Source organism: Pagrus major, chromosome 4 (genome assembly GCF_040436345.1).
Source record: "Pagrus major chromosome 4, Pma_NU_1.0".
Taxonomy (NCBI): domain Eukaryota; kingdom Metazoa; phylum Chordata; class Actinopteri; order Spariformes; family Sparidae; genus Pagrus; species Pagrus major.
In genome coordinates this window covers 29,263,501-29,275,726 of record NC_133218.1, presented here as the reverse complement: position 1 = coordinate 29,275,726, position 12,226 = coordinate 29,263,501, and the positions used below count along the sequence as shown (strand labels likewise).

The 12,226-nt window shown below is 40.2% G+C and overlaps 1 protein-coding gene across 1 annotated transcript in view; it reads left to right on the top strand.

Moving 5' to 3' along the window:
* Positions 1 to 12,226, top strand: part of ush2a (Usher syndrome 2A (autosomal recessive, mild)) — a 196,771-nt gene that overhangs the window by 98,588 nt on the left and 85,957 nt on the right. Inside the window, exons 47-48 of the mRNA XM_073463862.1 lie at positions 1,672 to 1,819; positions 3,606 to 3,748. Of these exons, the coding sequence (XP_073319963.1) occupies positions 1,672 to 1,819; positions 3,606 to 3,748 (291 nt within the window). The remainder of the gene's footprint in view (positions 1 to 1,671; positions 1,820 to 3,605; positions 3,749 to 12,226) is intronic.

The window sequence follows — 12,226 nt, the reverse complement described above, 5'->3', positions numbered from 1 at the left end:
ACCTGCTAACACACCATGAAAGAGACACAGGCTCACCAACAGTGTGTGTCTCTGTGATGTATGTGTTTTGTGTGTGTGTGCGTGCACACACACTCTGAGGGAATGACCAGTTTGCTGATCTCCATGAGGGTCTTTTTTATTAAAACGTAGAAACTAGGGGTGGGCATCAAAATTATTTTATTAATTAAAATTAAATTATAGATTCATCCTTTTGATTCAATAATGTATTTTATCATTTTTCTTGTAGAAATATATATAAAAGGAACATCCTAAGCTATACAAAATTAAAAGAGAAATTAACATTCATTAAGCTTGCAGCAGTGGCTCAGTGGTAAGCACTGGCGCCTCACAGCACGAAGGTCTTGATATCAGTAAATACTGAATGTTGGCAACACTTAAAGCTTCACCTTGCTTTAACATTCTTTTGTTATTCTTTTTTCTATTCATTGTTTTTTGTTTCTGTGTTATCAGTTGTCCAAAATATTCTTCTTTCAAACAGATTGATAAGAAATAAGTCAGTCAGTAACTCTTTCGCTGTTCTCTCTTGCAAAAAGAGAGAGAACGGAGAGAGAAAGAAAGAGAGACAGTTTGGACACAAGGGTGGTGAAAAGGTGGACCTTTAAAAAAAAAAAAAAAAAAAAAAAAAAAAAAATGCCCACATGTTTTAAAGTGTGAATTTATTTTTATGTACTAGCATAACGAATGTTGATTAGATTGAAGATTAATGTTGGTGAACCACCACTAATATTATTCTGAACCCGTTTCAAAGAGCATTTTGAAGCTTTTTTCACATGCTGTGTGTGTGTGTGTGTGTGTGTGTGTGTGTGTGTGTGTGTGTGTGTGTGTGTGTGTGTGTGTGTGTGTGTGTGTGTGTGTGTGTGTTTGTGTGTGTGTGTGTGTTATGTGTGTCAGTGTGTGTAACAGCCAGCCTTTAGGATAAGATGTCTTCAGCAATCAGTCGTGTTGTAGTGGAAAGAGAGCAGTGTGTTTGATTGAAGGGTCACTTTATACATCGAAGGGCCTGCTCTTATTTCACATAGTCAACACTACAGTCACTCTCATTTTCTCCTTCTATTTGTTGTCCTTATCTCTCTCTTACTCTGTCTTTCCTCACATCTTGTCCACGTCCGTTAAGAGCACGGCTATCATACCGAATCAAGATGTTTTTACTGATTTTCCAAACACTAGCACTATGCTATCATGCTCAGCTGGGAGAGAGGGGCACTGTTGAGAGATCGGGGTCATAACGCTTTGTGTATGCATGTGGGTGTGAAAGACAGAGAGATGTTGTAGTGGTTGTCTATCAGTAAATCTGGCAGCTCTTTGTGGCACACTGAACCTCCTTTACAAGGAATATTTTTCTTTTGCCGTTATGTTTTCCTCGGTTTTGTTCTACCTTCTCTCTCTTCACCTCTGTCTCCTCTTTCCTCAATCATCTCTTCTTTTTGTACTCTAAGCAGAGTCATTCCCAGATGGAGGGCAGTTGTCATTCTTTTAGAATGAAGATGATCAATGAGATAAATAAATGTATGAAATTGCTTTTGTAATCTATTTGTTTCTTTTTTGGCCTGTTCTTTGTTTTACTTCTCATTCCATCCCTCTATCTCTTTTCTCCACCTCTACCCTTCCTTCAGCTCCTGTTCTCACCATCTTCTCCCTCTCTCTTCACAGCCCCAGATGGGTTGTCACCTCCGATGCTGGCCCATGCAACTAGTGCCAGTCTGAATGTATCTTGGTCTGCCCCTGCCCATTCCAACGCACCAGGCCCACTCCGTTACAGCCTGCAAATGAGGACATCCCCACAGAGGCCAGTGATAAGGTGAGAGAGCACTTGAAATGTTCAGACACAGTAGATAAACTAGTGGACAAGTTTGCAAACAGTCATCCACGGCACATGTACAGTAAGTGGACTGAGACAGAGACGTGTGATGATAAACAGCAATAAGAGAATGACAGAAACACACACCACTCTCAGATACATGTCACATATATATGCACCTAAAAAATGTGTACACACACATATGCATACACATATACATATAAAGGGGTTACATTATACAGCACAGCTGAATATGTCACATCAATATGACAGACCATCAGAAACACAGAGAGGAAATGAGCTGGAGAGACGGGGGGTAGAGTCAAAAAGACAAAAAAAAAATCAAAGAGCAGTGCAGAGCGAGAGAGAGAGGTAGAGAAAATGTGATAGAATAAAAAGAGAGAGAGGGTGTGCATCTGATATGTATTCATTACATGCTTCCTGACAACAAATTGCAATTTAATCCAAGAAGAGGAGGCTCTCATTCTGTGGTAATAAATAAATGACTAGCTACATGTATTATATATCAGACAGCCATGCCCTCCTCCTCCTCTGCTATGGAAATCTCATTGTTCCCTGATTTATTCATTCATTCATCCCTTCTATCCATCTGATGCTAAATGGTCAACGGTCCCTCATTTATGACAATATTCTTTTACTTTGTCCTAGATTCCTTTGTATGATTGTATGATATGGGATCATGTATGACATGGGGATATGATCAAAACCTATGAAAATATTGCATATATTGCCAAGACAGTCACTGTTTAGTGACCATATTAAACTCTCTTGACACTTTCTTAACATTGCAGTTAATATTAAATTTAACAACATATTGTTTCCTTGAATTGAGATAAACATCTTAGGAGACACATTTGACTTTTCCACTTGCAGAAAAACTGAAATATAGGCTAACCATGGTCACACAAAATGTTTAGTACGTAACAGTTCCAACCACGTAACATTTTCCAACTGAACACCAAAAACTACTTTGGTTGTTTAGATCTGTGTCGCCTTAATTTCCTCTTTAACATTTCTACACAATTTGACCTGGAGGGGGTAAATCTGCTAAAAATGAATATTCAGGTTATCTGCAAAAAGTACAGGTCTAATGTGTCTTCAAATGTGGTGTAACAAGAACATGCAATTAAAATGTCTGGCAAGTGAATGTGAATCTGACTGTGGTCATCGCTATGTAGCATGTAGACGTTACATCAGCTGACCACAGGAACTGCTAATGCAGAAAACACTCTCTAGGGAGCTGTCCAGTGCTGAATATCTGTGATCAGGCATTAAAGAGCAAGACAACATATGGTGTCAAGAGAGCCAAGATTTAGGCTAAGGTAGAAGTGAATGGGTTTCTAAATGTTAAAGGCTAAGTTCACCCAAAAATGAATTGGCAACTTAACGTAATTCAAGTCTCTTGAAGCCACAACATCCCAAATTGATTTAAGAAGCCATTATTTACATCCTAAGCATGTGGTTGAGCTCGTGCATTCACTTCAGACAGGGTGCATTGAGCTTTGCAGCTACAGTAAAGATTTTGGCTTCAAAAAGGCTTTAAATAATGTCTTGTCAAAATGGTCATTTTTGGGTGAACTTATCCTTTTGATTTAAATTTGTGCTGCGACAAATGGCATCCATAGCAACGGTTAATGTAAGTTTTGCTAACGAGCGGCGAGTGGTGACAAACGTGTTCAAATTTTTTATCATTTTATGTGTACAGCACAGCAAATTTTGATCCAAATGTGTTTCAGTAAAGGTATTTATGTTTAATAACTCCTAGGCTTATGGAGAACGCAACGGGCACCTTCTCCTACCACGTAGAGGGCCTGTCGCCTTACACACAGTATGTGTTCAGAGTGGTGGTTTCACACACACATGGGCAGACAGTCGGCCCCTGGGCAACCCTGCTCACCGCAGAGGACAGTAAGTACAAGTATTTATACACACTGGTGCACATATAAAATTTAACATACTTGTTACTCACAGATGCATGCATTTACACACTGACAATGCATACAGCAAAAGAGAAAAGCCACTGATAAATAACCATAAAAAAGACATAAATGACTCCATTGGTGATCATAAAGAAACTTGTTGTTGGGTCAGATAAACACTGCTGTTCTATAGGCTACCTGTTGGCAGCGGCTGTTGGCATCGTTTTTTTCCTTCTGAATTGTGCTGCCTGGGTGCTTGTGTCAGCAGTCCGGCAGAGTTTTGCGAGTGACTGGCTGGCAGGTGGCTGGCAGCAGCTGGTTGTTAGTTGGCCTCTGCCGTCAGTTGGCCGTCAGTGCTGCTGAGTCAAAGTTAAACTCAAAGAGTCGGACAGATCTCCTGTTTTTCGGTGATGATCTAAACAATGGCCTCACACATTAAACATATGGCCTGCGGTGTGAAAACAGAGCTCCTGCCCAGTTTTCTTTAATTCTCTAAAAGTCTCTCAGGTTTTATGTTGTAAAGGTGGATTCACTTCTCGCTGTTGATGGAGGTGTTCAGTTTTGAAGAGAGGAAGAGACAGAACATAGTAAAATAAGGTCTTGGAAAAATAGATGCAAGCAAGACAGAGTGAAAACACTGACAGAGTGAGATTTGCATACTGTAAGGTGTGTGTCTGTGTGTGAGTGACCTAGCCAGTGTCATTGTGGGCTAATTGCTGTAATAGAATCATATTAGCCACTGGAACAGCCTCCTCAGTGCAAAGTTATAAATTAATTAGTACCACGCTATTATCACATACATTATCATTAAGCAGCTGAGATTTGCATACACTGGATACATGCGCATGTACGCACACAGAAATGTGTATGTACACATGTATGTGTACACAAGTGCCGTCACACACACTAATGCCCATGCACACACATACAGACACACACAATTGCAGACATTTAGGATGCATTAAATTATGGCCCTATGCTCTTTTCATCGCTATTCAGATTTTAATTCCCTCTAGCGTCACACACAAACACACATGCACGCACACACACACACACACACACACACACACACACACACACACACACACTCAGAGTGAGTTTTTGTCACAAGTTTTTCCAGGTACTGTATTTGTGTTTATGTGTACACGTATATGTTTTACATGTGAGAGTGAAAATGTGTGTGAAATACCTGTTTTTGTTTGTGTGTGTGTGAACTGTAATAGATGTGTGTCCATTCGGTCACACTGTGCCCCATCATTCAAACATCCACCCCTCTCTTTCCCTCTCTCCACCTCTCTCAGGCCCTTCATGCACACACGCACACACACACACACTGAGAACATGTGTCATACACACACACCTGCTCGTCCTCCTTATCAATCACACCACCTCCGCGAGCTCACAAGGAGTAACACACAGTCGTGAAGTTTCATGCAGACAGAGTCTTCGCTGAAAGCACAAACACACAGGCCGACACTGTGGCAGTGTGACTACAGGTGTACAAACAGCTTCTTTTAATCGACCTATATCTGTATCATGAGCCTATATATAAAATAATTATATTTTGTCTGTTTGTCTTTTTGTGTGTTTCGCTAATTAAGTGTCACAACTTAAAATTGAGTCTTACATCCTTGCAAAGACATACTATTGTTGAATGAAATGTGTAACCATTTTAAAGCATGCATAAAAAATCTTTTAACATAATAATAGAATACATGACAAGTATGGAAGCTTTAAATATGAAGGGATTTAAACCCGTGATGGGAGAAAGCCAAGTGCGGCACGATTGGATTTTTCTAACATTGATGTGTAATTTGCCACCATAAACCCATCCTCTCGTCATCTTGGCAGTGACGGGGGAGGCTGCATTCCCCTCCTAATCTCCTCTTCCACACACTTCAAAAAATGACAACCTTAGCAAGCACTTTTACATTTCATTCAGTAGGATTTCGTTGTTAGTCATTTTTGTTGTCGTAGTTGAGTTCACTTCATACATCTGGCAAGTACATATACCTTTCATTAGTTTTATCCATTTCTTTTCTATTTTAATCTCTCCATGTCTTTCTTCAACCATTTTTCACACAGTTTTCTCTTTCTCCTTTCGTCATACCTCTTCGTTTCTGACTCTTTGTCCGACTCTGTATCTTTCTTTTCGTCTTGTCGTGTTTGAGCTCAGAGTGGGTTTCACCTTTTCTATTTGACAGACTAGCCCTTAGGTATTTACGAGTGAGAGAGAGAGAGAGAAGGGGGGAGAGAGAGAAAAGAATAGAGGAAAAAAAGAAGATAAGAAATGGAGGAAAAAGGTGCAGAAAGAAAAAGGTAAAATGAGGAATTGAGGGAATAAGGAGGAAGAGAAGAAAAGAGAGGGCTAATGACAGAACAGAGAAAGTGAGAGACCCAAGCTTCCCCCTTTCCTTTTTATCATTCCATTAAAGTTTTATATCCATCTTTTTAATGTAATTTGGTCCCTATGAATTCCTGCCGCTGCAGAACAGACAGACGGCTCCTGTGAACATAAACTCTAGCCGTGTTGGACAGCTCCCTTTCCTCTGTCTACTCCCATGTTCACACTAGCTAAGTGATCTAAGAGAGTCTGTGTGTGTGTGTGTGTGTGTGTGTGTGTGTGTGTGTGTGTGTGTGTGTGTGTGTGTGTGTGTGTGTGTGTGTGTGTGTGTGTGTGTGTGTGTGTGTGTGTGTGTGTGTGTGTGTGAGAGAGAAAGAGGAGATGTGTGTGTATATGTGTGTGTTATAGAGTATGAATAAAGCACCATTTTGACAAAATGATCTTAGCCAAGCAGTCTTACTGTGTGTACGTATGTGTGTGTGTGTGCATGCGTGTGTTTTACCAAATTAAACTTAATGCAGAAAGTGAAAGAGAAGAAGTGTGGAGGAGAAAAATGTGACAGAAATGAGGTCAGAGATAATGACAGAACACAAAGAATTCATGTTATTTAATGAATGAGTGAACGCATTAATAAAATAACACTCTACCTTATTTCCCAGTATTCAATTCAGTTAACTGTCCCAAGGAGATGTTGAATTAATATGAGCATAATCCCATTGTTATTTTGCATATCAAGACTAGAATATTTCATGCACACTATTATACAATCTTTATTTGTATTAAGATGTTGCTTTTTGATTTATTATATTTAAAACAAGGAGTTTTTAACTGGTTATGAAACTGTCTCAGTTTAATATTGACACATATGTATGACCTACATAAGCAAGATATTTCTTTTCATAGTCATTTTTGGCCTAGTTCACTTGCACACAGGTATTTTGGAAACAGGGTTTGAAAGAAAACGATCTCTGTCCAGATGAGCACTGTTTCAGAAATAATTTTCATCCATAATAATACACCTGAAAATACATATCTCATGTACGTGTTGTATTGCAACATTCGATGTTGAGTTATATCTGAACAGCCGAATCTGTAAGCTGTGAATTACACATGACCTAGTTATATGAACAGTAATGTAAACTTTGTTTTACCATCATCATGTTACAGTTATTAGTTATACATAGTCACAAAAGATACATTATGTTGTGTTTTTTTTCCCACTCACTGGTAAAACAAATGCACAAGATCTTTATAACAGGAGGCAATGGTGCTCGTACTACTCTTGTCCAAAGTTCCTTGTAGCTGCTTTACATATACTGTCAGAAACCAGCGGGACAATATGTCTATTCTCTGAATGAAGACTGTCATTTCTCAGCAGTAACATGTTGAATGATATTATTTTTTAAGAATTTCTTTAGTAGTCTGTTCCCACAGATTTGAATAATTTGAGACACCAACATATTTTCACATTATATTTTAAAAGCCATATGTTACTTTGGAACTTTTTTGTTCTCTTTCTGTAGTACATGGATACATCAGAAGGTTACAAAGAATTAATAAAATCACTCTAAATAGTCAGTGTCTGAAAGGATATTTTGAATGATTGACACATGAGGTAGCGTGATGGCCGGAGTTACTTAAAGGCTAATGTACATCTCATATACTCATGATGTTATGGATACAAATCAAGCTCATGACCTTGGTTGTGCATCATCCTCTTTGTCGCTGCCTTATTCAATGTCTCTTAAAGCAGCAATGACATTAAATAATCTGCAGAAAAGGTAAAGATATGAAATGCAATGTAAATTCTCGCCGTATTGCTTGTCACGTTTTGACACCATGTCGTAAGCATCTTGATTACAGTAAAGCTCAGCGTTTGTCCTCATTATGACTCCTCGGAGCCTCGAATCACCTTCAAAAGCCCAGTCACCCACATACACACATGCCCACAAACACACACATTCATGCACACAGGACCCTGCACGAGGCTAAAAATAATACCCTTCCTCTTCTCTTCACATGGATACACACAGATGTACACACTTAAATCTACACGGGCCCTTACCAACACACACATACACACAAACATGCACAAGAAGCGGCGTAACATGTATGTATCCACCAGTACACATGCATACACACATGCACAAACACATACACTCCTTCCTCCCTCCCCCTCTCCCAGCCCTTGTCAGTTGATTGTGTTATTACTATGCTAACCAAATCCTTATAAATGTGATTTAAGGCTTGGCGGCCCCGCACTCCTGTCTTAGCCTTCTGCTACTGTGTTTTACTGGAGAGAGGAGGAGTAAGGGTGGGAGGTGTGGAGGGAGGGAGGGATGGAGCGAGAGGGGAAAGAAGGAGGGAAGGAAGAGGTGGTAGAGGCAGGGGGGAGAGAAAACACAGGGGTGAGAGGGAGACGAGGGAAAAGAAGAGCAGTTGGGAAAGGGAGGATGAGGGATGGAGTTGAGGGAGAAGGAGAGCAAGGGGGAAAGAGAGATAAGGAGTCAGGAAACCAGAGAGAGAGGGGTTGCTATGCATTCCCTCAACACTCGTTCCCCTCTATCCAGAGAGCAGTAAAGCGTCAGTAAAATAAAAAAAAGGGAAAAAGCATCACCTGCATCTTAAATGAAAATTTCAATTGAAAAACTTAACAGCCCTTCAAATTGCAGAATTTTACACGCGCCAGTAAAGCCTAAATAACACTCAACACTTAGAGGGAGAGGGGGAGGGGGGAGGAGAGGGAATGAGGGAGGAATAGGGGTGACAACGGGGGTTATTTTGGGGTGGTTGACGGAGGGTTAGATCAAGGTGACTGGATTGTGTTTTGTGGTAAAATTATTTACAATTGAGGAATTTCTATCTGCAATCTGTCTGTCTTCCTCTCTGTGCATCTCTCAGAGGTCTTTTGTTGGAACAGAGAAACATGTGGATCAGACAGTAAGGCAGACAATAATAAAGTTAAATGGACAGAGGGATGCAAAATGTCTAATTAGACGAACTGGTAGAGACACATCCCAACCCAAATGAACGAGAGAGGCATGCAGACAGGCCGGCAGATATGCACATAGTCAGACAGGGAGACGGGCTCTTTGGTTATTCGTGGGGTTCAGTGGACCTTTGGTGGTAATTGAATCAGTGTGAGTGCTGAGTAGAGCTAGCATAAAAACCTGTTAACCCAAAAGGTCAACTCTCTGCATTGTTTATTTAGCAGGGAGACCGGAGAGAGAGAGCGAGAGGGAGCGAAAAAGGGGGCAGAGAGACTGAGACACAAAGCACGAGTAACGGAGAGAGACAGGAAAATGAGAGAGAGAGATGGTGGGGGAGAGGAAGGATGGGGTCAGAGAGAGGAAAGAAGGAAGAGACAGACAGACAGACAGACAGAAGGAGAGATGTTGTCAGTGGGAACATTTGGGATCTGTAAAATCAGCCAAGCTTTACATCATCGTTTTTATACTGTTGTTTATTTGTGTTTGAAAGTGTGTGTGTGTGTGTGTGTGTGTGTGTGTGTGTGTGTGTGTGTGTGTGTGTGTGTGTGTGTGTGACTGAATGGATGGCTACTATCTTGGTGTATCTTTTTACCTTTACCTGTGATGTGCGTCTGTGTGTGTGTGTGTGTGACTATACATTATATTTGTGTGTGTGTGTTTTATAAAACTTTGTGAAAAATTTCAACTCTTAAAAAGTGTTAGCCTGTTTATTGATAGAATAGTTCTGGGTGTATGTTGAACATTGCAGCCAAATCAGGCTGTTGGAGATATAGGAGGAATATAGAAAAGCTTAATATCCAAATTAAGTATGAGGTAACAGATCTGAATTGTGTTAAGCATTATTCCAAGAGATATTTTAAACTTTTAGGAGAACTGGGGTATCCTGAGCCAAACACTGAATGTCAGTTGACATCTCAGTCTGTGTGAGGTAAGGCTGATCAGTTAGTAGATAGTCTGCAAAATACACACATCCTCACACAACTGCTGTCTTATGTGCACGCATGCTGACATACACATATACATGCTTACACACTTTATCTCTTATACAGTCACGCACACATCTTTTCAACCGCTCATCTTCTTTCACCCTCTCCCTCTCTCCCCCCCCCTCTCTCTGTCTCTCTCTTACACACACATACACACACACACACCGCCATCTGGGAAAGCCGTTAGCGGTTAGCGGTAGCACTTAGCGACGCAGCACGCTCCCTCAGTCCGCTCAGTCACCTTGATCTGCTTGCCCTTCACACAGCACCATTACTGCTATACTGCATCACTGTGGGTGTGGGCTTGTGAGTGTGTGTGTGTGTGTGTGTGTTAGGAAGAGTGTGTGTCTATGTATATGGACATGCATCTGTGTGTGTCCATTATAGAGCAGTACAGTGGGATGTAAATGCCGGGGGAGGAGGGGGGAGGGGGCATTACCTTCAAATGAGCTACCGTGGAGTGAAATATCCCTCTGACTAGTCTTGTGCAGGTTCTTATCCGTGCATGGACATGTGCAAATTATGTGACTGTGTGTGTGTGTGCCAGTGGCCTTCAAATGTGCATCTCTGTCTGCATACTTCTAATACTTGTGAGGATAATTTTGCCTCCTGTACTTAAGAATTTAAGGCACTCTCAGGTATTGGGAATGGCAGTGAACATGAATACACAGTAGACCTAAATGAGAAATCTACGAGCTCTCTGAGACCACAGCTGTCGTTCTACAAAACGATGTGTTGTGGTGAATTTGCAATTAATTTGGTATCCTGACCTGAAGCTTAGTAAATGTAAGTTTTCCTGCAAGTTTTTAATATAAACTTATTTCATCAAACATATGCCAAACATATATATATATATATATGTATATATTATACCCCGATTTTACACCTGATTGGAATTGCTAAATCATGGGACATTTGAATGGTTTGCATGCATGTCATGTATTTATGCTTGTGTACAGCAAAGCCAGTGCAAAGTTGAGTTATTTTCCCAGCAGTGACGGGATGTAACTAAGTACATGTACTCAAGTGCAGTATTCAAGTACAATTTTGTACTTAACTTAACTTTCAAATTACATGCTGGATCAGCGCCATTTTTGTTTTGATTAAATTTATTGGAAATCGCATATAATCGCCTTCCAATTATCAGAAAAATGTTGTAAATTAAATCCGATAGTCAGTCGTCTCATAGTATACAGTATATACTGTACATACATGGAAATATCTGTATAATGTACTTTAACTTGTACTTTTGATACTGAAGTACATTTATTGCCAGAAAATTACTTTTGATACTTAAGTACAAGAACGTTTAATATCAGATACTTTAAGACTATTACTCAAGTACTATTAAAATGGGGAGATTCAACTTATTCTTTTACTTTACTCAATATCTTATCTTTTACTCAATAATGACTTTTGGGGGATTTTAACAACACTGCCTCCAAGCTTAAGACAGTTTGAGAAGCCGTAGAAGCACTGGCTGTGTATCCCAAAATGCGAGCCACTGGCTCAAGTGGCTCCTTAAAGGATTAGGGCAGTGCATAGTGTATATGTGGGTGAGTGAGAGGGAGAGAGAGTGATGGTGGCTGCTCTATGAGCAGACAGGTGTTAGCGATCGGAGCAGAGGGAAAGTTTAGCAGTGAAGTACAGTACAGGTTACAGTTTGGACATGTATAAACTCTGCAGCTACTCAATACCAAGAAGATCTAATATTAAAGTGATCGTGAACACTATCCATGCTAATATCAGTGCTATCGCTATCCATGATAATAATGTAATCTTGCTAAAACGGCAGTCTGGTTGTGATGGTAATGGATTTAGTTAGACTATTAACCACATCTCCATTCTTCGTTTTAGAAAGAACGTTAACCGTAAGACACAAAGGAAACAATGGCTGGAGTGGGGCTTTAGCTCCCTGCTGAAAGATGCACAGACTCACGGTCAAACAGTTACAAGTACTGCATAAATCCATAAATACAATCTTGGATTGCTCTGGGGGAGAAACAGAGAGAGAAGTTTCCATGTTAATCCCTTGGATAGAGATGGCAAAATCACTTTTTGTCCTTCTGATGTCATTCTTGATGTTACTTGTCAAATAATTCTTCAGAACAAACCCCCCTCTACTGTTTTCTCTCACTCTTTTTTAT